Source organism: Pan troglodytes, chromosome 7, assembly GCF_028858775.2.
Source record: "Pan troglodytes isolate AG18354 chromosome 7, NHGRI_mPanTro3-v2.0_pri, whole genome shotgun sequence".
Lineage (NCBI taxonomy): Eukaryota > Metazoa > Chordata > Mammalia > Primates > Hominidae > Pan > Pan troglodytes.
The window spans coordinates 153,055,579-153,081,130 of NC_072405.2; the positions used below are offsets into that span (position 1 = coordinate 153,055,579).

Here is a 25,552-nt window from a genome sequence, read left to right on the forward strand (position 1 = left end):
CCTGCCAGTCACCTTGTAATACCCCAATCTTGCCTGTGGAGAAACCAAAAGGGGAGTACTGGTTTAGGGTACTCCTTTTAGGAGTGAATGGGTTAGGGCAGTGAATGACTCAGTTGTTCCCAGTCATCCTATAGTTCCCAATCTATCCACACTCCTCTCTCAGATCCCTAGGCGCACTCAGTTCTACATGGTGCTGGATCTAGAGGACACTTACTTTTGTATCCCATTGCATCCCAAATTCTCCTACATTTTTGCCTTTGAATGGAAGTATCCAGAGACCCAGGAAACTTCCCAATATACCTGGACAGTGCTACTCCAGGGGTTTCAGGATAGCTCCTACCTCTCTGGGAAGGCCCTGGCAAAAGACCTCAGAGATCTTAAACTTACAAGTGGAATCTTATTGCAATATGTGGATGATTTGCTTATTGCTAGTGAGGGCTTCCATAGTTTTCAAGAACATACTATTAAAACCTTACATTTCTTGGCTGAATGGGAATATAAGGTCTTCCCCTTAAAGGCCCAGATCTCCCAGACACAGGTTCGATGACTAGGGTTCATACTTACCCCAGAAGCCAGGATGCTTGCCCCAGACTGAAAGCAGGCCATTGCTTCACTACTAGTCCCTGGTAGTAGAAGAGAGCTGCACGGATTTCTGCAGATGGCTGGCTTCTGCTGGGTTTAGATCCTAAACTTTGGCCTCATACTTAAACCCACTCAAGAGTGGAGAAAACCAATTATCCCACTGGGTAGAAGCCTGTCAGCAAGCATATGAAACCCTAAAATCTGAGTTAGGAAGGCCCCTGACCTAGGACTCCCACATTTGTAGAAGCCTTTCTTCCTATATGTATATGAGAGGTTCAGGCCAGCCCTGGATGTCCTAATTCAGAATCTGGAGTCCATCCAATGGCCAGTGGTTACTTTCAAAGCAATGAGACCCAGTAGCCCAGGGAAGGCCAAGCTGACTTAGGGCAGTGGTGGCCACCAGCCTCCTGGTCAGAGAGGCCTCCCAACTCACATGAGGCCAACCCCTTCAGGTTGACACTCCTCACCAGGTCTGGAATGTGTTAGAAATAAAAGAGCACCACTGGCTGGGGAAGCCTAACTTTATAGCAGGCCCTGCTGCTAGACACCTTCCACTGAACCTTAAAGGTGTGTTAGACCTTGAATCCTGCTGCCCTGGTTCCCTCGCCCACTTCAGAGACACAAACACACTTGTGTGGAGACTTTAGAGCAGACCTATTCTAGACAAATGGACCTGCAGGACTCCCCCTTAGAAAATACAGATAAAGAATTATTTACATCTGGGAACAGCTTTGTAGAAAATGGCATCCAAAAGACAAGCTATGCTGCTGTTGGCTTGAACCACATTGTAGAAGCAAAAGCCCTTGCCCCAAGCACTTCCACTCAGGAAGCAGAGCTCAAAGCCCTAGTCATGGCTCTTTAACTAAGGGAAGGAAAATACTTAATGTATATCCTGCCTCTAAGTATGCATTCCTAGTGCTCCATGCTCATGCAGCTGTCTGGAAAGAGAGGAGATTGTGGACTCCTAGGAGCTCCCCCATAAAACATAAAAAAGTGATTCTGTCCCTTCTTGAGGCAGTTCAGCTCCCTTCCCAGATAGCTGTCATGCACCATGAAGGGCCCCAGCGGGCAGTTCTTTAACCAGCCGAGGAGACAGCTGAGCTGGTGAAGCTGCCAAACAGGTGGCCCAGACAGAGCGGCTTGGCCCCTTGGCTCCTGTAACCCATGTTCCTACCATAGGAAGGAGGGGCACTGGGAAAGGGACTGCTCATTCCATCCTAGGAAGCTGGGACAGAATGAATCTGCCCAACCCACTCCTCCTGTTGCTAGCCTCTTCCTAGCCACTTTCTTCTAGACGAAGAGTTAAATCAGGCTGTAAAAGACATCATTAACTTGGGACAAGTTCAGCAGGCCATCTTCCAATATGATAATAAGATGTGACCTCAGCCGGGTCATGGAGTTTCAGATCATTTCCCTGCTAGCCCAGGTGCACAGGTCCTACTCAAGACATGGCGAAAAGGAAGCCCAGAGGCTCAGTTCACTGAGAAATGAAAGGGTCCATACCAGGTTTCCTTGGCCACTCCATCAGCTGTACAGTTGGAAGGACTTGTCTCTAGAATAAAACCTTTTGCTTCTCCTGATGGACGACAGGCCTGCTTGGAGAAAACAGTTTACTCCCGTAAACCTATATAGGACCTCAAGTATTTGTTCAAGAAGCTGCCTCTGGAAGACAGCAATAGTTAAGTAACATCCTTATATAAATGATATATACCAGGGGATATGCAGACTATCTTCAGGACCCTGGCTTGATACCCCCAACTGCACAATTCATAACCTGAACCTCTCCATTCTCAATGACACCAGGGGATATGCAGACTATCTTCAGGACCCTGGCTTGCTACCCACCAACTGCACAATTCATAACCTAAATCTCTCCATTCTCAATGACACCAGGGGACATTCGAATTTGGGCTCCTCTTGGAATTGTTTTCCCTCGAGGCCACGCTAATGACCTCCTCAACCACCCTGCTTGCCTAGCTCTTTCCCCCTGCATGGCTCTGTGGGCTTGGACACCCCAAGCCCAGGCCAAGGAAGGGCCAGGTCTGGCACCCAGAAGTCCCCCACTTGACCTTGACTCCTTCAAGTCCCCCAATAAACTGCCAGTGAACCACCACAAGCTGCCCAAATCCATTGCGTTAGACTGATGCAACTGAGTGATGGGGAAGGTGTGGGTCCCTCCAGCTTTCGTGGGTGCTAAGACTGCTGGGTGTCTGGCACTGCTCTGGCCCTGGGACACAGCAGTTAGGAGGCCAACCAGGCCCTGGCCTTCTGGCTTCAGAGTCCAAGAGGGACAGAAGTATTCCTTGCTTATGTATTCCCTGTGTAAGATTGCAGCAAGGCTATGCACCCTGGGAGAGGTTCCCTGTGCAAGGAGAGCCCTGGGGATCTTGCCCAGTCTCTGGGCCCAGGAAGCGGAAGATGGAAGAGGAGGGAACAGCATGTGGGTGGGAGGGGAGCTGGGAGAGCAGAAGTTGGGAATGAAAGGGCAGGGGCAGGAGCAGAGGAGGTCTGGAGGGTGGGTAGAGACCTTGGAAGCTCCAACTGGTTTCTCATTCATCCATCTTCACCGGTATCTCCAGGGCTAAGCCTCCAGCTCTGGGTCCCTCCCCTGGCAGGAGAGGACACAGTGGTGTAAACCAAAAATGAAATTCTAAGCACCCCCACCATCTGAATGGACCCCTGCTCTTGACCAAGGGCAGTCCAGGGTTAACCTGAAACACTAGTTCAGACCACGACAGGAAATGGGTGTTGGATATGCCTCACTGTACCCTCCTCCCTTTGGATTTCAGGCCCAGCTGACCAGCAGTAACATCAACACACCCCTTAAAGACTGAGAGAACAGACTCTTTAAGTCTGATGAGAAACATTTACAATCTATTCTCTCTGAAGCCTGCTACCTGGAGGCTTCATCTGATGATGAAACACTGGTCTCCATGACCCCTTATCTTAACCAGACATTCCTTTCTATTAATGCTAGGTCTTTAAAAAATAACTCTTTTTTTTTTTTTTTTTTTTTGGTAGAAGTGAGGTCTCTCTATGTTGCCCAAGCTGGTATCTAACTCCTGGGCTCAAATGGTCCTCAGCCTCCCCATGGCAAGGATTACAGAAATGGGCCACCATGCCCGGTCAACTTAACTCTTTCAACCAATTGCCAATCAGAAAATCTTTGAATCTGCCTATGACCTAGAAGTCCCTCTGTCACTTCCAGTTGTCCCCACCTTTCTGGACCAAACCAATGTCCATCCTGCAAGTATTGATTGATGTCTTATGTCTCCCTAAAATTTGTAAAACCCAGCTGCAGCCTGACCACTCTGGGTACAAGTTCTCAGGATCAGGATCTTCTGAGGCCGTGTGACGGGCCACAGTCACTTAGATTTGGCTCAGAATAAATCTCTTCAAACATTGCACAGTGTTTCACTCTTTTTGTTGGCAAGGGGACAACATGGGTGACCAGGAGGCTGCATTCTTTGAGCAATGGCCAACAGGCTCAACGGCTATGTCCTCAGTCCCTTCAGCCCAAAAGGCCACCCCTCCCTGGGGCAGAGGGCTCAGAGCCCAGCTACGACAAGGTGACACTTCAGGGACAAGTGTGAGCAATGCTAGGGTGTTGGGAATAGGCCCCCAAAATCTGGCCATAAACTGGCCTCAAAACTGGCCATAAATAAAATCTCTGCAGCACTGTAACATGTTCGTGATGGCCATGATGCCCACGCTGGGAGGTTGTGGGTTTACCGGAATAAGGGCAAGGAACACCTGGCCCACCCAGGGCAGAAAACCGCTTAAAGGCGTTCTTAAACCACAAACAATAGCTTGAGCCATCTGTGATTTAAGGACATGCTCCTGCTGTAGATAACTAGCCAAACCCACCCCTTTATTTCGGCCCATCCCTTTGTTTCCCTAAGGGGTACTTTTAATCTATAATCTGTAGAAGCTGTGCTTATCACTGGCTTGCTGTGAATAAATACGTGGGTAAATCTCTGTTGGAGGCTCTCAGCTCTGAAGGCTGTGAGACCCCTGATTTCCCACTCCACACCTCTATATTTCTGTGTGTATCTTTAACTCCTCTAGCACCGCTGGGTTAGGGTCTCCCGGACCGAGCTGGTCTCGGCACTGGGGGAGCTGCCCTGATAGGTAGTGAGCTCCCTGTCCCTGGGGCTATCAAGCAGAGCCAGGTGCCGCCCCAGGGAGCTCCTTCTTTGAGGGCGGTCCAGAACCCTGGAACCCCAGCCCAGGCCCAGGCCTGAATCCGGACCTTGTTTAACCCAGCAATTCCGGGACCCCATCCCCGGTCGCTGGCATCCGCTGTCATTCGAGAGCCTGGAGCTGACGGGGAGAGCTGGTCCGGCCTTCTCTGGGCCGCCTTTCCTCCCCAGCCTCGTCAGGAAGGGGCACAGGACAGCCGAGCTGCGCGACAGCCCGCTGGGCCTGCGCCCCAGGGCCTCCGGCGACACTTGGAGTCCGCAGCTGAGTCACTGACTCTCACCCGGGCTCCCCCGCTTCCGCCCGGCCCTGATTTGTTTCAAAAGGGAGGAAGGGCGGGAATGCTCGGGAAGGCCTGGGGTTGGCAGGACCTTTAGGGGGTGGAATGAATGTCGTGAGGGCGAGTAAGGAGGTACCGGCTGGGGCTGAAAATGCGCACGGGGACCATGAGCGTGATTCGCCCTGAGCCGCTGCGAACGCCCTGCGAGCTGGGGTGGCCCTGGAGGTCCTGGAGCAGAAGCTAGGTTCCCGGAGAACCTGCAGCGCCGCTGGCGATCGGGCTGGGTCCCATTTTCCACGAAAAGTCCCGCGGCTTCGGCCGCGGAGGTGCTGGAGCCTTTGCGCTCAGACGAAGGGCCGAACGGCCAGGGCCAGGCCGCGTCTTCAGAGCCTGGCGAGGGTCTCGCGCTGCTGGGAAGGCGGAGACGCCGGGGCGCGCGTGCACCCGCGCGCGTGCACCCTCGCGCCTGCAGCGCCGCGCACGGCCGCCAGGTGCCGCTGTGGCGCTCAGCGCGCCGCCCGCCCCGCCCCAGGGAACGCGAAAGTGGCGCGGGCCTGGACGGCGGGACGGACCACGTAGGGCGCTGAGAAGGTCGCGCCACCGTGGGCGGGGCTCCGGGCACCTCCCCCTCGGCCGGCCTCGCGCTGTGGTTCGCTCCGGGCGCGCTGCGCTCGCGAGTTCCCAGGAGGCCTGGCGGGCACCGTAACCAGCGCCGCGGACACCGGCACCGGCGCCACGGACTCCGCAGGACCCCGCGCCCGCCGCCGCCGCTATGCTGGGGCTGCTGGTGGCGTTGCTGGCCCTGGGGCTCGCTGTCTTTGCGCTGCTGGACGTCTGGTACCTGGTGCGCCTTCCGTGCGCCGTGCTGCGCGCGCGCCTGCTGCAGCCGCGCGTCCGTGACCTGCTAGCTGAGCAGCGCTTCCCGGGCCGCGTGCTGCCCTCGGACTTGGACCTGCTGCTGCACATGAACAACGCGCGCTACCTGCGCGAGGCCGACTTTGCGCGCGTCGCGCACCTGACCCGCTGCGGGGTGCTCGGGGCGCTGAGGGAGTTGCGGGCGCACACGGTGCTGGCGGCCTCGTGCGCGCGCCACCGCCGCTCGCTGCGCCTGCTGGAGCCCTTCGAGGTGCGCACCCGCCTGCTGGGCTGGGACGACCGCGCGTTCTACCTGGAGGCGCGCTTTGTCAGCCTGCGGGACGGCTTCGTGTGCGCGCTGCTGCGCTTCCGGCAGCACCTGCTGGGCACCTCACCCGAGCGCGTCGTGCAGCACCTGTGCCAGCGCAGGGTGAGCGGCCCCCGCCCCTGGCCCCGGAGCACGGCCTTTGTGGGACCTCCGGGGGCTCCTCCTAGTCCCTGGCCCCCTCCCCTAGGGAAGGCCCGCTGCCTGCACCTCTTTCGGATACTGCTGGAGTCCTGCCTCTTACCGCTCCCGCCCCTCCCTCTCTACCGGGGGCATTCCTCACTGATGCCTTTGTTCGTGGGGGTTCCTAGGGTCCCCGAATCAACTCTTCATAGTCGGGCTTAGCGTGCTTCCCTCCTGCCGTTTCTTAACCTGGTCCCTCACGGTTTCGTGTTCACCCCTCTCCTCTCTCCTGGTACTCTGTTCTGTGGCTGGAGTGCTGACCTCTCTGGTCCTTGGTCCTGAATATAGGCTGGAGAGGTGATCAGTTAGAAGAGGTTCCTAGGAGTTCCTGAGGACCTGAGCCCCCCTTTCAGACAGCTTAGAGCTGAAGGGCTGGGTTCTGGTCACCTGGGTTTGAGGTTGAGGTACTGAGCCGAGTAGCTGAAAGCCTTCTGGCCTTTCTGCAGTTGGAGAGAGGAGGGCCATGCACCTCCCCAGGGCTCGCTCCTTCCAGCAGGGCAGAACCGCCCCTGCAGCATGGCACCTGGGGCCCTGGGGACGGCCACCAGGCCGATGTGGCCAGAGCAGTTGCCTGAAAAGTTGCCTGGAGCGTCCGTGCAGGAAGCCAGGGCCTGCGCACCCCTGGTGTGCCCTTAGGGCACTGCCCTCTCCGGTCTCGGACAGGTGCCTCCCGAGCAGACGAGGGTCAACGTCTCATCTCAGTCCTGATGTTACAGGAAAGGGATTCAGATCCAGACCTCATGGGAGGGTTCTTGGATCTTGTGTAAGAAAGAACTCAGGGCGAGTCTGCAGTGCACAGTGAAAGCAAGTTTATTAAGGTAAAGCGGTGAAAGAATAGCTGGTCGGTAGACCCAGTAGCATGTTCCTGTAAGAGGAGGAACGCGTCCACCCTAGGTGCAATGCTTGTATATATGGGGAGATGTGTTCTGCTACAAGGGTTTGTGATAAAGGAGTAATTTTCTTAATTACTATATTTTGCAAGAATCAATATTACTATCTTCTTTTTTTTTTTTTTTTTTTTCAGACGGAGTCTCACTCTGTCGCCCAGGCTGGAGTGCAGTGGCGTGATCTCGGCTCACTGCAACCTCCGCCTTCCGGGTTCACGCCGTTCTCCTGCTTCAGCCTCCCCACTAGCTGGGACTACGGCGCCAGCCACCACGCCCGGCTAATTTTTTGTATTTTTAGTAGAGACGGGGTTTCAAAATCAGGAATGCCTTTGTTCTCCAGACATCGGGATATCTGGACACTCCCAAGTCTGGGTCTCTTTAGTAAACATTATTAATTTGTTCCCTTGAATGTGTTTGAAACGCGTGTTCCCCGGTGCCGTAAAGAAATAGCAGGTGAACATAAATTTAATTTACTCAGCAAGGCCATTTTTACTTCCTGCAGAAAGGGTACACTCGCCAGCAGCTTTGCCATGAGAGTACACCGAACAAAGGAGACAGGCTCATTTACAACCTGATGCGTAACAATCGCTTTTATTTAAAGTGCGAACGGAATATTTAATCCATTTCAGCCAGGGATTTGCATCTTGATACTCTCTCGATGGCTAAGGTCTGTTTTAGAGCTCTTATTTTTACAATAGACACCCTAGTTTTATTATTAGATGTAGAAGCAACCGGTGTGAGATCTAGAACTGAGGCTACTGAAGAAGGGGGAGATGGGGGAATAATGCGTATTTAAAAAATACCTAGGGGGTCTTTTCCATTTATGTCAATCCCCATACCACAGAAGCGACTGAGGGCAGGTCTAGAGTTAGTTAAGGTGGAGGTGGTGATAGAGAAGGACAGGGTTACACTGATAAGGCTGACAGTTCGAAAGGGTAGTCCTTTCAGTGAAATAGGTGAGGGGTTTTAGATCTGCACAGACCTTTTTCGTGGAAGTTTAACTTTGCTCCTGAGCAGTTGAATGTGTATAGTCCCGTTTACTACAAAGTTGGCAGGCTATAGGAGCAGAACATTGGCATCTTGGCTACAGGTCATTACAATAATGACAGCTAGGGGTAACCGTGTCCATCAGAGGGCTGGGACGTAAGCATTTGTGTGAAAAGGCTAGCTGTTGTTGATCTTTTACATTTCCGCAAGGTATGACAGAACAAGCATTCAAGGCAGTGGTCTGAGGTGAGTTAGTTACAATAATGACAAAGGCGCTAGTAACAATAAGGAAAGGAAGCAATATAGAAGGTACATGAAAATTAAGCTTTCTTTAACTTTAACTTAGTAGGATTGGTCCTAGTACAGTCATCCATGATTCTGAGAGAAAGATGTTTTCTTGACTGGAGTGTGGTCATTTTTTTCTTGGCTCTGCGGATGGCAGTCTCAGTGGTTAACAGCATAAAATAGGGTTCTTCCCAGGCTGGCTCAAGTTTTCTCTTTCTGTCTTTTGATGAGGACGTGGTTTTCAGGCTGGTGCTGGTGTACTGGAAATTCTAGGGGTGGTACCTAGAACTGAAAGACTTTTAGTTCTGAGGGAAGGGAAACTGGAAGATAAATTAAGTATATAATTTTTGCTGCATATCCTGGGGCTTGAGGCCCCATGGTGATGCCTCCCACTCCATTCCTGCTCAGCACCGCCCAGGGGACACTGCAGCCCTGCCTCCTCTTAAGCTCTTGGCCTTCTTGGGGCCTTCACTGCCCCTGTGCACTGTGGCCTTGGACATGAGGGGCCTTGTGACTTACCTGGCCACCTTCAGGCCTTAAGAAAGCTAAACACTGTTTTATATTTGACAATGCTTTTTGTATGATTTTATACCAGATAAGTTAAATTTTACCTTTATACTAATGTGCTATTAATGTTAAACTTAATAAAATCTTTTTTTTTTTTTTTTTTTAGACAGAGTCTTGCTCTGTCGCCCACGCTGGAGGTGCAGTGGCGCAATCTCAGCTCACCGCAAGCTCCGCCTCCCGGGTTCACGCCATTCTCCTGCCTCAGCCTCCCGAGTAGCTGGGATTACAGGCGCCTGCCACCATGCCCAGCTAATTTTTTGTATTTTTTAGTGGAGACGGGGTTTCACCGTGTTAGCCAGGATAGTCTCGATCTCCTGACCTCGTGATCTGCCCGCCTCAGCCTTCCAAAGTGCTGGGATTACAGGCGTGAGCCACCATGCCCGGCCAAACTTAATAAAATCTTGTAGACATTATTTATTCAATTTTAATGTCTGACTATAGGGTAAGATTTTTATAGACTATTTTTAAGCTTTTATAATTTTTGTTAAAGAGCGGGTTAGTGCTTTAAGAAAAATCTATTGTGCTTTTAACATCCAGTTCACAGAAAAACTGCATGATACCCCTTTAACTTTAGCCAATATGTTTACACACAGAATTTCCTTTACAATTAACATTTTAAAACTTGCTTAAACCTTTAAAACAAAATATATTTTTTAACCTTTTAATGTAGGTAAAAATCCATATTGTGTCTCCTTATAATCCTGTTATTAAAAGTATTATTTTATTTTTCTGACATACCTTGTATATAAACTGTTTTTTAAAAAATAATTTTACATTCAGGAGGCCTAATTACTTTTAAATTATACTCTATTTCTTGCATAAATTCCCTTTTATAGCTTTTCTTACGACTTTCACAATCTTCAACATGTCTTAACTTTCTGCCTGCCTTTTACGCTATTTCTTTTTCTCAGTTTCACCCTCTATGTCTTCTTTGATTTCTGTCTCTTCCAGTTTCTCTCTTATTCTTTCCCTCTGTATTTTAATCTCTTTCTGTCTCTTCTCTCTCTTCACTCTTCATCCCCTGCTTCCTTCTTCCCTCCTGAGTTCTCCCGCTCCTACAGCAGCAGGGCCGGGCAATGGCACCAGCCCCTGGGCATGCACTGCCGTCAGTTTCTCTATCCACCCCCGCCATTCCCCTTTTTACTTTTTTTCCCCTTTCTTCCTACACTTAGTTTCTTGGGCTGGGTGGGATTTGCATGGCTGCAGTCCGGCCCGGGCAGCCCAGAGGCTTGGCAGATGCCTGCCACAAATTGCAAGAATTATGCCCTCTCACCTCCTCTGCTCTCTTCCTGGCGCCGCTGTGCTTGCTGTTTTTGCTTTCTTTTTTTCTGACTTCCTCTCCTAGTTCTTTTTCCTGTCTGCTGGTCTTTCCTTTGTCTCTGCCAGCCACCTATGCTGCTGTTTTCCCCCCTCTCCTTCCCCTTCCCCTGGGGGACCAACCGGCGAGAGTGAAGCTTAGCCTTTTTCTTTCCCTGTGAAGAGGGGAAAAGGGAGTTTTGAACATATATATATATATATATATATATATATATATATATATATATTTTTTTTTTTTTTTTTTTTACTACTGGAGGTTTGTGTGAGGTTCAACCCCCTGAAATTAATGGAAGACTTAACCCCTCAAACCAGGGGTGTCTTGCCTTGCCTGCCCTGGAAGGCACAACCCCTCAAACCAGGGGTGTCTTGCCTTGCCTGCCCTGGGAGGTTGACCTGTTTCCTCCTTTCCCCCCAGAGGTCCCTTGCATACTTCCCACTTGTGTTGTCCTCTCTGGTCGCTCCCCCAAGGGAGAATTAGGCCCCTCTTAGTGTAGGCGTGCTGGTATAAATCCCATGGCAGGACCTGCCCTAAGCCATATGAGGTCACTACAGAACCGGAACCATGGAGAGGACCCACTCACTGTCCAGCAGGAGGACTTGTCACCATCCACACAAACCACACTGCAAGCAGGGTTGTCTGTGATCATTCACGCATACACACATTCAGCCCTCCAGAATTTCACCACCAAGGAAGTACTTTACCAGCTCCTGTGGCTTCTCCTTCCTTGGTCTGTGCACAGAGTTGCAGCCCTGGTATGTGAGCATCCTTTACCTTAGGTTGCTGGCCAGTTTCTTTTTTTTTTTTTTTTTTCTGCATTGCTGAGAGTCCGGGTTTATTCGTCACACCAGGTGGGTCTCGATTTCTCATCCCTGAGGCCACTGCAGTGAGGCAGAGGAGCGTGCTCCCTCATGAGAGAGGAACAGAGACCGCCCCCACAGGAGAATGTAGCCCTGCGGGGCTTGCCACCAAATTGTTTGAAATGCTTGTTCCCCAGTGCCATAAAGAAACAGCAGTTGAACATAAATTTAATTTACTCAGCAAGGACATTTTTACTTCCTGCAGAAAGGACACACTTGCCATCAGCTTTGCCACAAGAGTTCACCCAACAAAGGAAACAGGGTCATTTATAACCTGACGCGTCCACCCTATTGCCGTCTCTGGTTTCCATTGACTGGGATGGGACCTCACATTCTGTATCTGTCCCGATTGGCCAGCAATGTACAACTTTTTAAAAGAGGCAAAGGCAGAGGAGAACAAAGGAAGGAAGTAATTTGTGGAATGCTGAGAAAGGTAAAAACACCTTCAAATAAGGAAGAGGAACAGGCTATGACCTAATGCCCGCTTGGACCAGTATAAGCATGCCAGGGCAAATATTTAGGCTAAATTGTGGGAGCTAAGAACATAAAGTAGTACATTGCTTTCTTTATTACTGCTAGCAGATATTTAATAATGTTAGCACAGGTCTTTGAATAAATTTTGCTTCTAAGAGAAGTTACTATTTATTCCTAATTAGATCGGTAGGAAAGTCTTTGAAGAGGAACCTCTACTTTACTTTTTACAACTGTAAACATCTAGAGGCTCGGAATGCCTCTTTCTGGGGATGCAGCCCAGCAGGCCCCAGCCTCATTTCCCAGCCCTCACTCAAAATGGAGTCGCTCTGGTTCCAGCGCCTCTGACACTGAGAGGTCATGTCAGGAGTGGGGAAACTGAGGCTCAGAGGAGCTATGGCACTGCACAAAGCTACACGGCTCCCTGGTCTTCTGTTTCTGTTGAGTCATGTGAACCAAAAAGTATCCGAGATGTGTCTCAGTCAATTTAGAAAGTTTACTTTGCCAAGGATAAGGACTCACCAGTCCTGACAACACGTGCCCAAGGTAGTCGGGGCACAGCTTGCTTTTATACATCTCAGGGAGGCACAATACATCTGTCAGTACATGTAAGATTCACATTGATGCCATCTGGAAGGGGGGGCTTCCAGGTCATGGTAGATGTAAAAGTTTTCTGATTGGCAGTTGGTTGAAAGAGCTATTATCAGTAGAAAGGCATGTCTGGGTTAAGATACCGGTTGCCGAGACCTAGGTTTTATTATGCAGATGAAGCCTCCAGGCTGCAGGCTTCGGAGGGAATAGATCATAAATGTTTCTTGTCGGACTTAAGGTCTGTGTTGTTAATGCTGGAGGGCATAACAGGCCTGTCCCACACCCTCTTCCATCATGGCCTGGGCTAGTCTTTCTGGTTAAATGTGGAGGGCCCTGGCCTATTGGAGGAAGTTCATTCAGATGGTTGGGGGTACCTTCCGATGGTATTTTTGGTTTACAGTCAGGAACCCCCTAAAAGGCCTAGATCTCTCTCTGTCCCCAGGTGCTGGACTCTGTATGTCTTTCATGCATCTAGAGTCCAGAGGCAAAGGCCACCAAGGCTGAGAGCCGGGCACGGAGGCCGAGGAGATGGGGAGCCAGGGTTGCTTTTCTGGGAAAGAGGGCGTGATAAAATCAGGCATGGGCTGGTTGGTGAGGTCCCTGTGGGAGGTGAAGGCTGGGACCCAGAACAGCAGAGACTCTGTCGATGACGTGGAAAGACCGCGGGTGCAGTTTGGGCAGGCTGAGCCAGGGTTGGGTCTTGCATGTTGAGAGGCTGGCCTGCGGTGATGTGGCCAAAGAGGAAGAGCTGGGCTGGGGTGAGTGTTGGTCACATGGTTGAAACTAGGTGGGGAGGGGAGTGGTCCAGGGGAGAGTCCAGGCCCAGCTCTGCTGGGACTTGCCATGGGGGTCACGACTCATCTGCAGGGAAGGTCTGGGCTTTATCTCTGAGCACCTCTGTGTGCTGCTCACCCTGAAGTGGGGGTGGGCCTATGCCTGGCCTGTCCCCTCATCCTGGGAGCTCCCAATGCCCATCTGCAAGGCTGTGGACCCCTCAGGAGTGGCCTGGAGCCTGGCTCCCATTGCCACATGGTGGCTGTGTGTGTGGAGAGGGTTGATAGTGGAGTGGTCAGGCCCAGGCTGCCCTGGGGGATGAAGTGCCATCCTCTGGGTGCCCTGGAGAAAGAAGAGAACTCAGTGAGCCCTGTCTGGTACCTTCCTGGAGGAGGGCTCCCATGCTGGCCCTCCACCCCTCTGTCCCCTGTCACCCTGAGGCCTCTGGATTTCCTCTCTGCCCTTCCCAACCTGCCAACTTCATGGGTTTCTGGCTGGGTCCTGGGGATGGCCCCTAGGGGAGACGGGCCGGGCACAAGCGGGGCTGTGTCAAGGTGTGTATGCGGGGGTAGCACAAGTATGCAGAGCCTGGGGAGGCATGGGCAAAGCATGGCAGGCGGCGGGGCAGGGGATCTTGGAAGGTCACGGGCTGGGGAGCAGTGTGGGCAGCGGCCCAGAGGTGGGAAGGCCGTAGCTTAGCTGGGTGTCCCCTTTCTGTCCTCTGCAGGTGGAGCCCCCCGAGCTGCCCGCTGACCTGCAGCACTGGATCTCCTACAACGAGGCCAGCAGCCAGCTGCTCCGCATGGAGAGTGGGCTCAGTGATGTCACCAAGGACCAGTGACCGCCACCTTCACACCGTCTGCCCTGGCCACCATCCTGGGCCTGGGGGCTGCCCACAGATGGGCAGTCTCAGCCATACTCTGTTCCAGCTGGAGTAGCCTCCTGACCAGCCTGGCCCACCCTGCTCCACCCACTGGGCCCCCCCAGTTATTGATACCCCTCTGTGCTGGGCTCCACGCTAGGCAGAAGGAGGAGTGGCATTGGCATCCTGACCCAGCTCTGCCCTCAAGGTGGGGATGGATGGGCAAAGGAGAGTCCTGCCTGGCCCTACGATGAGGCCACTCGTGTGGGCCTAGGTAGGGGAGGATGGTGCCTGGAGCAGAGGGACCCACAAGTGCCTCCCGAGCCTAGATCCTGGCTCGGACCACTGCAAGGGCCGAGGCAGGGCCAGACCAGAGCATCCTGGGTACAGGCCTGGGCTCTCCAGGGCCTGGGCCTGATTCAGGTGCAGTGGGCACTCCTGAAGGGTCAGAGCGGCATCTGCCAGGCAGCCCCTCTGGCGTCCGCTGAGGTAGATGCAGGCCTGGGGCAGAGCCTGGGTGGTCAGAGGCCGGGGCTAGAGGCAGATGGAAGGGAGGCATTTGCCGGCAGAGGACGGGGCACCTGGGCTCCCCGCTGCAGTCGGCCTTGCCTCCTCCTCCTCCTCCACCTCCAGTCAGGCTGGACGGGAGGGTAGCCTTGTGGCTGAGAGGGGTCAGACTAGGTGGCACAGGGGCTCCTGGAAAGACAGCAGGCTTCCTGCTGGGCGTTCCCTTGTTGGAGGGAATAGAGTGGGTGTGGGACTCTGCAGGGGTGTCCTTGTCCACTCGCACCCCTCGCCGCCCACCAGGGCCATGCTCTGTGACTTGGGCTGATCCCCACCCTTTCTGGGCCTACAGCACCACAGGCCGCTGTACCCCCTTAGAGCTGCCTGTCTCTGGCCTGGCCGGCAGGCGTCTTCTTAACTCCTCTGTCCTCTATATTCAGCATGTTCCTTGTCAGCTGCTGGGCCGGCCCTGCCTTGCGCTAGCAGAGCCTCTCCTGGCAGCTTCTCAGGTCTCCCTAATGGAGACACCAGGCTACTAGGACACTGGCTGGGGCCACCCCCTCCTGCCTAATGCCTCACCTTACAGCTGGGGAAACTGAGGCCTGGAATGGCCCAGAGTCACCAAGGCAAAGTTGGGGCTGGTCCCAGCCTGAGGCTCCAGCTGATGCCCTCAGCTCCCAGAGAGGGGGTGCCCCATCTAGCTGGGTGCAGGGGTCACTGCTTGTCAGCTCAGGGCCCTGTGCCCGCTTGCCTGTTCCCCTACATCTGTGCCTGCACATCCAGAACTGCCTCCTTGCCGCTGCCTCCAGGAAGCCCACCTTGAGCCAGAGTCAAGGGCTGCAGCGCTGCCCCTGATAGAACACGCCCGCCCCCACTGCTGTTCTTGCCTTACAGCCACCATGGGAAATCTGCAACCTTTCTGTTTTATTTAAAGAAAGCCCAGCATTAAAGGGTTTTCATTGCAAGCGTGCTGGGGAGGGCCTTGTTTCTGAGCTACCACCACCACCATCCATGCAGGAGCAGAGGTGGGACCAGGGAAGCTGGGGCACATTCCCAAGATGGGTGTCTGGCATGGGGGGCTATCCAGGTTTGTTGGGCTCCCGTGAACTTAGGGATCAGGCTGGCAGGGCAGGGCTTGTCCTCATCCCATGGGGCATAGGACTGAGGCCAAGAAGGTGCTGTCCAAAGCCCCCTGGGGAGCCCTTCCTGCTCCAGCCCTCCTGGTTCCCAGCTCTCGAGGCTTGCAGCCCCATCTACAGATGCCAGCTCCGGGTTCCCGGTTTCCCTCCTTCAGGGATTACCCTGGCGGTCATGCCTCAGACTCTGGGTCTGGCCCTCCAGGCTCCCAGAGCCTCAGGCAGGGTGCTGGTAGCCATTGGGGGCAGAGGTCAATGGACTGGTGGGTGGACAGGAGGCAGAGAAAGCATGGGGGCTGTTCTGCAGGCCCTTCAAAAGGGGTGGGGAGAAGTGGGACCCTCCGGGACATAAAGTTGAGTGAGGTGGGGTGTGGCCACATCCATGCTGTGACCACCTTCCTGGGAGGGTCCAGAAGGCTCTGAGGGCCAGGGAAGGAGTGGGCAGTTGGAAACAGCTATGAAACCGGCATTTAGTGATGGGGCAGTAGGGCTGGGGAGGGGAAGCAAACTTGCTCAGCAAATCTGGGGTCTGCAGCCAGACTGGTTGGCCAGAAGCCTCTGTGCTTTCTCTGGGGTCCTTGGGGGAGGTGGCTCGTGGGGTCGCCACGGGTGTGTGAGCTGAGTGTTGCCAGACAAACTTCCCAGTGGGGCTGCAGACGAAGCTGTAGGGATGCCGTCCAGCTGATGGTCCTGACCATCTGCCTGAGCCCTGGGGCAGGGCGGGGGCCACAGGACAGGGTGCCTGGGCCTTGGGAGGGCACCATGTGATGATGCCACTGCGGTCCCTGGCTCAGCAGCTGCCTCCGGGTCGTGGAAGGCACATTGGCCTGGATAGGGAGTAGGGCTCAGTGACTGGACTAGGGATGAGTGTATCCAGTGTGCATATGGATGTGCGTGCCTGTGTGCATTTGTGTGTGTGTGCGCGCGCGCGCGCACGCACGCAGGCAACGGGCGAGCTTCAAGGTGGTTGAATGGGCAGCACCCGCAGGCCTCTGGGGCTTCTCTCTCCATGCAGAAGCTGAACACCCTGGGCTGTCATAGGCTGGCTCAGAGGAAGGTTTGAGCCAGCAGGGCCCTCTCTTGGTCTTGTTTTTGGAGGACGGGCTGACGACAGGACTGGCCCGGGTCACGGAATGGGCGGCTGGGATTGGAAGTGAACCAGTGCCTTGTCCTGGCGGAGCCACTGGAGCCCATTCTGCTCCTGTGAGCCTGCCACCTCGGAGAAGTTAGAGGGCAGCAACTGCTTCGGCCCGCGTCCTTCCCCCAAGGCCAACAGCTGCAGAATTTCTGCCCCAGCCGCCCTCACCCCCGGAGGTGTCTGCACAGTGTCCAGTGTCGGGCCCAGGAAGCCCTTGGTGGATGCTGGTGAAGAAGGGACAGGTACAGGTTATGGGAGTGTGTCCGGAGGTCCTGGGGTGGTGGCTGTGCATGGGTCCGTCGTCCTGGGGGAGGAGGCACTGTGCCCTCTGATGGCCAGGTGGACAGAGTCACGACTGCTTTGGTGGGTGTCCCCGGGGCTCACTCTAGGTCAGTTGCCTGCTCAGTCTCAGCATCCAGCCACCGCCTCTGGGCTCAGTCAGCTGACTGGCCACTGTTGTGTCCCCTCAGGGCCCAGGGACACAGATCCCCACATCTGAGGCCTTGCTGAGTGGAGTTCTACTGTGCCTGGCGTCCGGAATTCTGGGACAGCAGGACCATCGCCCACCTCATGGATTGGGAAACAGACTAGGGCAGGGAATTCCCAGTATGGCCGCCAGGGGCACAACGAGGCAGGCCAAAGGGGCTGATTCGTCCCAGGCCCAGGCCGCCGCTCCCCGCATGACTTCCCCTCTGGACACCTGCAAGTTGGGGGCACCCTTGGGGAGGTGGAGGGTCTTGCTCCTGAGGGCGGGGAGTGACGCCCTGCGGTCTGCACACCCCTCTCCTTTAGAGATTTCTTAAAGCTGCGGAAGACTAGCGCTGGCTGGTCTGACCTCTCCGCGGTAGTGGGGTTCAGAAGGGCCTCTGCTTCCCCTCCGCGCAGTAGGGCCTAGCGGCACGGGTGGGCGCCCTTCTCCCTCCCCTCCACCGCCACCTCTTGCGGCTGGCTGCTTCCCCGCCAGCTTTACCCACGTCCTGCGACGGTCACGGATGCGACGCCCACTCACCTCCCTAGACCCCGCGCGCCCGGGTGGTGAGCGCCTGGCCTCCGCGAGCCCCACCCCGTGGGCGCGTCCTCCCGAGGTGCCTCCCTGGCCGTGGCCTCCCCACGCATTTCCTGGGAGGGTCGCGGCGACAGGCAGGGCAGGTGGGCGTCCTCCAGGCCGGCCGAGAGGGCCAGGGCTCTCTGAACTCTGTGCTGCGGGCCCCTACGGGCCAGGCGGCCCAGCTGCGCGCGCAGTGCAGGTTCCGGGCAGAGCGCACAGGGTCGCCGCGTGCTCGCGGTGCGCGCTCTGGGAGGAGTCTTCGGGGCGCGGGTTCCGGGACTCGGGCGCGCGCCCTCTGCTGGCCGTGCGGGTTCAGCATCGGGGGCCCCTCGCAGGTGCCCTCCCAGGGATGGGGGCACCTGCTGAGCCTTCACCACTGCGCTCCCAAAGAGCCTGGAGGCCTGATCCCCATTGTGCCGCTGGGGACGCTGCCAGAGATGCGGCGACTTCTTGCTCCGTCCCCCTGGTGAGGCCAAGGCCCTGGCCCCTTGGCTCCAATCGAGGCCCGGGTGAGGCCCTTGCAGGTCCGGCCCTGACCCAGGGGACGGGCCCTAACCGGAAGCCACGCCGCCGGCCCGGTGCTGGCCAACGGGGAGGCCCGGGGTAGCCCTTCAATGGGGCCTCTCTGGCAGCTTTCTCTGGTCGGGGCTGCTCGCCAGGGAGAGCATTTAATTCCTGGTATTTCTGGGAGGGCGTAGAGGTAGGGGGTGGGTTCTGACATCTGGGCCCTTCATAGACAGAGGTGGGCTCTCACAGGGGTCCTAGGCGACCCCCGCCACTGCCCTGGTTACTCCCGCATGCTCCTCGGGTATGCCCAGCTGGTCTGACCACAGCCTGCTGCATACCGCTCCCACCCCAGCAGGCACAGGTGCCCACAAGACCCCACGGACGTGGCCCAGCTGATGTGTGGGGCCTTAGAACCCAAGACCTAGCTGGGCAGCGCTTAGAAGGTGTGCAGCCCAGGAGACACCAGGGGACTGGGGCCTGGAGAGGGGCAGTGTCCAGGGGTGGCTCAGGCCCACAGCAGCCCATGCTCCCCGTTGGCTCTGCCCACCTGCCGACAGGGGTGACAGTGGCACAGAGCACTGTGACTGTGATGGGACAGCCAGGGCCAGGAAGAGGGGGAAGCGAGCCTGGAAGTCAGGTCTCCTGGGTCCTGAGAACCCGGGGCTCCTCCACTAATCTCAGCTGTCCCAAGGGGACAGTGGGCAGTTGTCAGAGGAGGTGACTGAAACCGTGGAGCTGTGTGGTACCAGCAGGCCCAGGTGCACACACCCAGGAAGACCCCTTGGGCTGGGCAGGCAGAGCCAGATGTATCCACCCTTGGAGGAAAGTGGATTCCAACTCTGAGCTTCCTTCCCACTCTAGGGTGGGAGCGATGTCTCCAGGGTTTACAGGGGAGATTCTTAGCGGGAGATGTTCCCTGGGCTAGGGTGCAGGTCCTGGTCTGAGATGCCAGGCTAGTTTGCATCAGGAAAGGGGCCCAGGAGGCATTTCTCCCCCTAAGGCTCTGTTTTCCTATCTGTGAAGTGGGTCACAGAGGCTCTGGGTGAGAGGGAGGAGCAGGTGCCTAGAATGTGCTGTCCTTCCGCCTGGCTCTCCTGAAGGCCAGTTCTGCAGGGTGTCAGTGCCCAGGAAGGACAAAAGTCATCTCCACTCTTGGCTTAGTTATGTTTTATAAGCATGGGGTATGGAAGGCAGAGGGCGCCCCTGGTGTGCTTCTCTCCCCTCAGACCCCATGAGTGAGCTGTGCCACAGCAGCAGGAAGCAGGGGGAGGTGATCACAGGTGGAGCCAGGCCCCGTCAGAGAGGAGGTGCCTGAGGAGCACCTTCCGCCCTGCCGCCCTGGGTTCAGAGTTCCGAGTTGCAGAGGTCTCGGAAGCAGCAGAAAATCAGGTGGGCAGCCCCGATGCTGTCGGGGTCGGTGGCCACACAGGAGCTGGAGCAGGAGCGGGTCACCACGGGGCTCTGGTTGAAGGGGTACTCTGCAGGGTGGGCCAGTGTCAGAACCCTCACTCCCCTGCAGCGCCTGCATGCTGCTGCACTGCTCCCAACCGCCGTCGCCTGACCTCACCCTCCCTGTGATCCCTGTTCCCAATAGTCCACATCTGTGAAGCCACCCGGGGCCCAGCCCTCCTCTGACTGTGACCTGTTCATGAATTATTAGGCCCTGTCAGACCTCTGAAGTACCGCGCTGAGAAGGGACCCCGAGCCCAGAGGCTGTGGCAACACCACCCAGTGGGTCTGTGTCAGAGCTGGGGTTTGAACCCCCCAGGGTACCCCGGCCATTAAGCCCCACCCACCTCCAGCGCCTGGTGCCCCAGGACTGGGTCTCTGAGGGGGCTGTGCCACCCTCGTGGAAGGCACCCCTGCCAAGGTGTGGCAGCCTGTTCTGCCCATCCCACCTGCTGCCTTTTGGGCCGGGAGGAGCACCAGCAAAGGAGGGAGGCACTTGGGGGAGGTGGCCCTGACTCCAGTGCACCCAGGGCTGCCGTGGGGCCTGGCCTCACCTGCCTCCACCGTCACCAGCGTGGTCATGCAGGCTGTGTCCTCTGGCTTGCAGCGGGTAATGGTCCTGCAGGAAGCACTGGTCATGGGCTCCTTGCAGGTGTAGCACTTGAGGGCCTCACCTGGGTGAGGGATGGGGGCAGAACCTCATCACCTGACCTCGGTGGCCTCATCCTGGAACCAGGAGGCAGGGGCTGAAGGAGTCTCACTGACATCTTTCAAGGCCCCGGGGAGCCCTTCAAGGGGCCTCTCTGGCAGCTTTCTCTAACTGAGCTGAGCCACAGACTTGAATGCTGCATCCCTCCACCAAGCCTCAGTCTCCCTTCCTGCAGAGTGGAGCCGTGACCCCTGTCCCAGGGTGAAGCTGGGCTCTGGGACCCAGGAGGCTCACTGAGAATGAGGAGGGTGAGCCTCATGGGGGCCTAAGGAGGCTCTCAGCCACAAAGCACCCCCAACAGCCCCATCCCCCTAGGAGGTGGGCAGACAAGCTCAGAGGCAGGGTCCCCACCAGCCTGCGGCCCACTCACCACAGCCCATGCTCCAGGCTGCCACGAGCAGCAGCTGCACAGCCCAGCGAGAGGCCATTGCTCCGTGCTCAGAAGTGATGAGAGGTAGCCAGCCTCACATCAAGGATTTATACCCAGCCCCTTGGGCACCGGCTTCTGGGCGGTGGCAGAACCGGCTGTGTGAGTCAGGAAGGTGGTAAAGGGCCCAGTGGGGAGGCAGCTGGCAGGAACATAGCAGACGGGCAGGGAGCTGGATCTGGGAGCTCTGTCTGAGGACGATGGCCAGGCCTCTGCTTGCACACCTCCAACACTGGGGAACTCACTGTTCCTCAGCCATGTCCAGTGGTCCTGGGACAGCTCTGACGGAGAAGGCCTTTCCCGCTGAGCTCAGACTGCCCCTCTGATGAGCCCCCATGTCCTGGCTGTGCCTCTGGGGTTCACATAGGCCACCCAGCCCCAGCCTGGGGGACCCTTAAGACCCAGGTTCAGTGTAGCCTCTGCCCTTGTTGCTCTAGCCCCGCCTGGCACCCCCTCCCTGCAGCCTGGCCTGCAGCCCTCTCCACAGATCTCTACCTGGTCTGTGTACACCTGATACACACCTGCAAAGTAGAAACCAGAGGTAGGAAACAGGTGTCAGGTGAGGGTAGCATGGGCCAGCTAGAGCACTCTCAGGCTGACAAGGTTGGGCCCAGGAGTGGCCCCTCATCACTGCCAGCCCCTTCCCACTAATGGCCTTTAGACCAAACCTGAGTTTCTTGGTTTTAGGCACCTGACAATAAGGTTCTGCTCACCCTCCAGCCTCCTGGCCTGACTGTGTTGTCTGCTCTTTACTGCGTGCCCCCCACGACACCCTGTTCCACACGCATGCCTGCCTATGCCATACCGCTCAATGACCACATTGCCTGGTCTCCCATCTGATGTCCCACATCTTCCCCATGCTGTGAGGCCCACTAAGGTGCCCCTCTCCACAGTCCTTCCAGGTATACCAGCCTCTCTGGTTTCTCTGTCCTGTGATGTCCTAATGGGTGGTTGTATAGATGGATGAGTTGATGGATGGATGGATGGGGGATGGATGAATGGGGGATGAATAGGCGATGGATAGGGGATGGATGGATAGATGGGTGGGGGGATGGATGGGTAAGTGAATGGGAGATGGATGGGTGGATGCATGAGTGGATGGGTGGATGGATGGGTGGATGGATTAGTGGGGGATGAATATGGGATGGATGGATGGATGGTGAGAGATGGATAGGAAATGGGTGAAGGATGTATGGGTGGATAAGTTGGGGATGAATGGAGGATGGGTGGGGGATGGATGGATAGATGGATGGATAGGTGGATGGATGGATGGATGGGTGGATGGATGGGTAGATGGATGAGTGGGGGATGAATATGGGATGGATGAGGGATGGATGGTTGGATGGATGGGGGATGGATGGGAAATGGGTGGAGGATGGATGGGTGGATGGGTGGGGGATGAATGGAGGATGGGTTGGGGATGGATGGGTGGATGGATGGATGGGTGGATGGATGGGTAGCTGATGAGTGGGGGATGAATATGGGATGGATGGGTGGATGGTGGGAGATGGATGGGAAATGGGTGGAGGATGTATGGGTGGATGGGTCAGGGATGAATGAAGGATGGGTGGGGGATGGATGGATAGATGGATGGATGGGTGGATGGATGGGTGGATGGATGAGTGGGGGATGAATATGGAATGGATGAGGGATGGATGGGGAATGGGTGGAGGATGTATGGGTGGATGGGTGGGGGATGAGTGGAGGATGAGTGGGGGATGGATAGATGGCTGGATGGGTAGATGGATAGATGGATGTATGGGTGGATGGATGGATGGATGGGTGGATGGATGGGTAGATGGATGGATGGATAGATGGATGGATGGGTAGATGGATGAGTGGGGGATGAATATGGAATGGATGGGGGATGGATTGGATGGATGGATGGGGGATGAATGGGAAATGGGTGAAGGATATATGGGTGGATGGGTGGGGGATGAGTGGAGGATGGGTGGATGGATGGGTGGATGGATGAGTGGGGGATGAATATGGGATGGATAGATGGATGGATGGGTGGATAGATGGGGGATGGATGGGAAATGGGTGGAGGATGTATGGGTGGATGGGTGGGGGATGAATGGAGGATGAGTGGGGGAGGGATAGGTGGCTGGATGGGTAGATGGATGGATGGGTGGATGGATGGATGGGTGGATGGATAAGTGGAGGATGAATATGGGATGGATGGGGGATGGATGGGGAATGGGTGGAGGATGTATGGGTGGACGGGTGGGGGATGAGTGGAGGATGGGTGGGGGATGGATAGATGGATGGATGGGTGGATGGATGGATGGGTGGATGGATGGGTAGATGGATGAGTGAGGGATGAATATGGGATGGATGGGGGATGGATGGGGAATGGGTGGAGGATATATGGGTGGATGGGTGGGGGATGAATGGAGGATGGGTGGGGGATGGATGGATGGATGGGTGGATGGATGGGTAGATGGATAAGTGGGGGATGGATGGGTGGATGGGTGGGGGATGGATGGGGAATGGGTGGAGGATGGATGGGTGGATGCGTGGGGGATGAGGGGAGGATGAGTGGATGGATGGGGGACAGATGGGTGGATGGGCAGAGGATGGGTGGGTGGATGCATGGATGGATGTTGGATAGATGTGTGGATGGGTGGATTTCAGAAGGATGGATGGATGGAGGATGGGTGGATAGGTGGGTGGAGGATGGATGGATGAATGGGGGCAAGATGGGTGGATGGATTATTGAATGAATGACATTTGAGAGAGTTGATGTGTGAAAAAATGAATGAATGGATGGGAGAATTCAGGGATGGAGGGATAGGTGGCTATAAAAGTGGCGGCAGACAAATGTGTAGTGAGTGGGCCCTTCCGAGGCAGAATTCGATGCTGGAAGGAGCTCTGGGCTGGCACCAGGAGTCCTGGGTTCTGGTCTTGGCCTACTGCTCTCTCCATTTGTGGCCTTGGTGTGGCCCCTTTTTCCTTCCAGTCTTTGGTTTTCTGTTTGTAGTTGTGAAAGCTGAAGTGACCTGCCCTTGTGGGCTGAGGTGAGTTGTGTGAGGCTGTGGGATGGTTGCAAGAAAGCCAAGGGAGGGCGTAGTTACTGCAAATTAAACAAAGGGGCTGACATGGGTTGGTGCACAGATGGCAACCAAGAGCAGCCTCTCCCCAGGGCTTGGTCCACAGACACACCCAGGTGTTTCGAGAGGAGTCAGAGACTGTCCGGTTCTGGAGCCTGAGCTCCACCCGGCCTCCCGTGAAGCCCATGTCTACTCACAAGGACTCTCACCCCACGTTCTTTCATCTATAAACTGGTCAGGGGAACATCTGCCAGAGGGTGGTTGTGAAAACTAGCAAGTATCTGGCAAAGGATGGGCCTCCATCAAGCTTTCAACTCAGCTCTGTGCTGATCACAGTGCAGGTGTACTTGGGGCAGAGGTGGGCGGATGCTGAGGACAGGGGTACTGCTCTCAGCTGCTGCTCTCATTGGCTTTGAAAGGGAGGGAAGTCCTCAGAGGGTGCTCTGGGTGGGAGTAGCAGCCAGCAGAGGGGCACAGGCAGCCTTTCCGCTGTGTGGGAAGAGTGGGCACTAACTTGGCCCATCCCTGAGCCCAGCACTCTATTGGCAGGTGGAAAAGCAGCACTGTGTCAGACACAACTCAAGCAGGGAGAATTTATGCCCTAGTTAGGCGACTGCCCTCCCCTCCTCCTGCCTCTCCATGAATCCACACCTTTTCCCAACATGTGGAACCAGGAGACCAGGTTTTTTGAAGGCAGCTCAATCCCCCAAACCCCAGAGTTCTCATCCATGATAGGCCTGCAGCACTGAGCCAGTTCACACCAAGCCCCAGCTATCTGCCATGTCAGCCCGTTCTCTTTCCCAGAGGCCTGGCCCTTTCTCCTTGGCTACACTCTCCACCCTCCACTCAGAGAGACCAGCTAAAATGCAAACTGGCTTATGGCACTGCTCTTCCCAGAAACGCTCCCTGGCTCTCCACTGCCTTCAGCATGCAGTCAAAAAGCCCCACCACCACCGCTGGTGTTTGATGCTTGCCCAGTCTGGGCTGGCCTGAGGGACTACTGGACTATCATCTCCTCAAGTAGAACATGTTTCCATTCATCTAAGAATCCTTCTCCCACAGCCTGGGTCTGACCATGCTGACTGTTGAGCAGCATTTGCTGGAGGATGGATGGATGGATGGATGGGTAGATAGATAGATGGGGGATGGATGGAGGATGGATGGATGGATGGATGGGTAGATGGAAGGGGGATAGAGGGATGAATGGGTAGGTGCATGGGTGGATGGATGGGGGATGGATGGATGAATGTGTGGGTGGATGCGTGGATGGATGGGTGAGTGGATGGATGGGTGGGTGGATGGATGGATGGATAGATGGATGGGGAATGGATGGAGGATGGATGGATGGATGGATTGGTGGATGGATAGATGGGGGATGGATGGAGGATGGATGGATGGATGGATGGGTGGATAGATAGATGGGGAATGGATGGAGGATGGATGGATGGATGGGTGGATAGATGGGGGATGGATGGAGGATGGATGGATGGATGGGTAGATGGAAGGGGGATAGATGGATGAATGGGTAGGTGCATGGGTGGATGGATGGGGGATGGA

General features: G+C 55.6%; 2 protein-coding genes and 2 long non-coding RNA genes across 11 annotated transcripts in view; 1 reads left to right on the forward strand and 3 right to left on the reverse strand.

The window, feature by feature from the left end:
* The window catches only part of LOC104007786 (uncharacterized), a 24,845-nt gene extending 19,301 nt beyond the window's left edge, over positions 1–5,544 (reverse strand). For 2 of the 6 annotated variants that reach the window (XR_001720475.4, XR_010159706.1), the window contains exons 1-3: positions 4,835–5,488; positions 3,110–3,190; positions 2,086–2,174 (exon numbers count right to left, since the gene is read on the reverse strand). This is a non-coding gene — a long non-coding RNA (uncharacterized LOC104007786). Of the gene's footprint in view, positions 1–2,085; positions 2,175–3,109; positions 3,191–4,834 lie in introns of all 6 variants that reach the window. The other 4 variants (XR_001720477.4, XR_001720478.4, XR_001720476.4 and 1 more) reach the window with 4 other exon arrangements.
* THEM6 (thioesterase superfamily member 6) lies at positions 5,515–15,493 on the forward strand. 2 transcript variants are annotated; one of them, XM_001149534.8, is made up of 2 exons: positions 5,515–6,347; positions 13,890–15,493. In XM_001149534.8, the coding sequence occupies exons 1-2, from the start codon at positions 5,835–5,837 to the stop codon at positions 14,001–14,003; spliced, it is 627 nt and encodes a 208-aa protein (XP_001149534.1). In that variant the 5' UTR covers positions 5,515–5,834; the 3' UTR covers positions 14,004–15,493. The 2 variants fall into 2 exon arrangements, with proteins under 2 accessions (XP_001149534.1, XP_054513034.1); XM_054657059.2 differs by having other exon boundaries at positions 5,711–6,188.
* On the reverse strand, positions 7,876–10,623 carry LOC107976462 (uncharacterized). Of its 2 annotated transcripts, none has more exons than XR_001720480.4 (2): positions 10,425–10,623; positions 7,876–8,866 (listed from the first exon to the last, which is right to left on the reverse strand). It is a non-coding gene; the product is annotated as an uncharacterized LOC107976462 (long non-coding RNA). The 2 variants fall into 2 exon arrangements; XR_010159707.1 differs by having other exon boundaries at positions 7,876–8,872; positions 10,425–10,523.
* Positions 15,494–19,628: 4,135 nt separating the features above from the next.
* Positions 19,629–20,964, reverse strand: SLURP1 (secreted LY6/PLAUR domain containing 1). Its single transcript, XM_001149955.7, has 3 exons — positions 20,886–20,964; positions 20,361–20,480; positions 19,629–19,835 (listed from the first exon to the last, which is right to left on the reverse strand). The coding sequence occupies exons 1-3, from the start codon at positions 20,941–20,943 to the stop codon at positions 19,702–19,704; spliced, it is 312 nt and encodes a 103-aa protein (XP_001149955.1). The 5' UTR covers positions 20,944–20,964; the 3' UTR covers positions 19,629–19,701.
* Between the last annotated feature and the right edge of the window lie 4,588 nt (positions 20,965–25,552).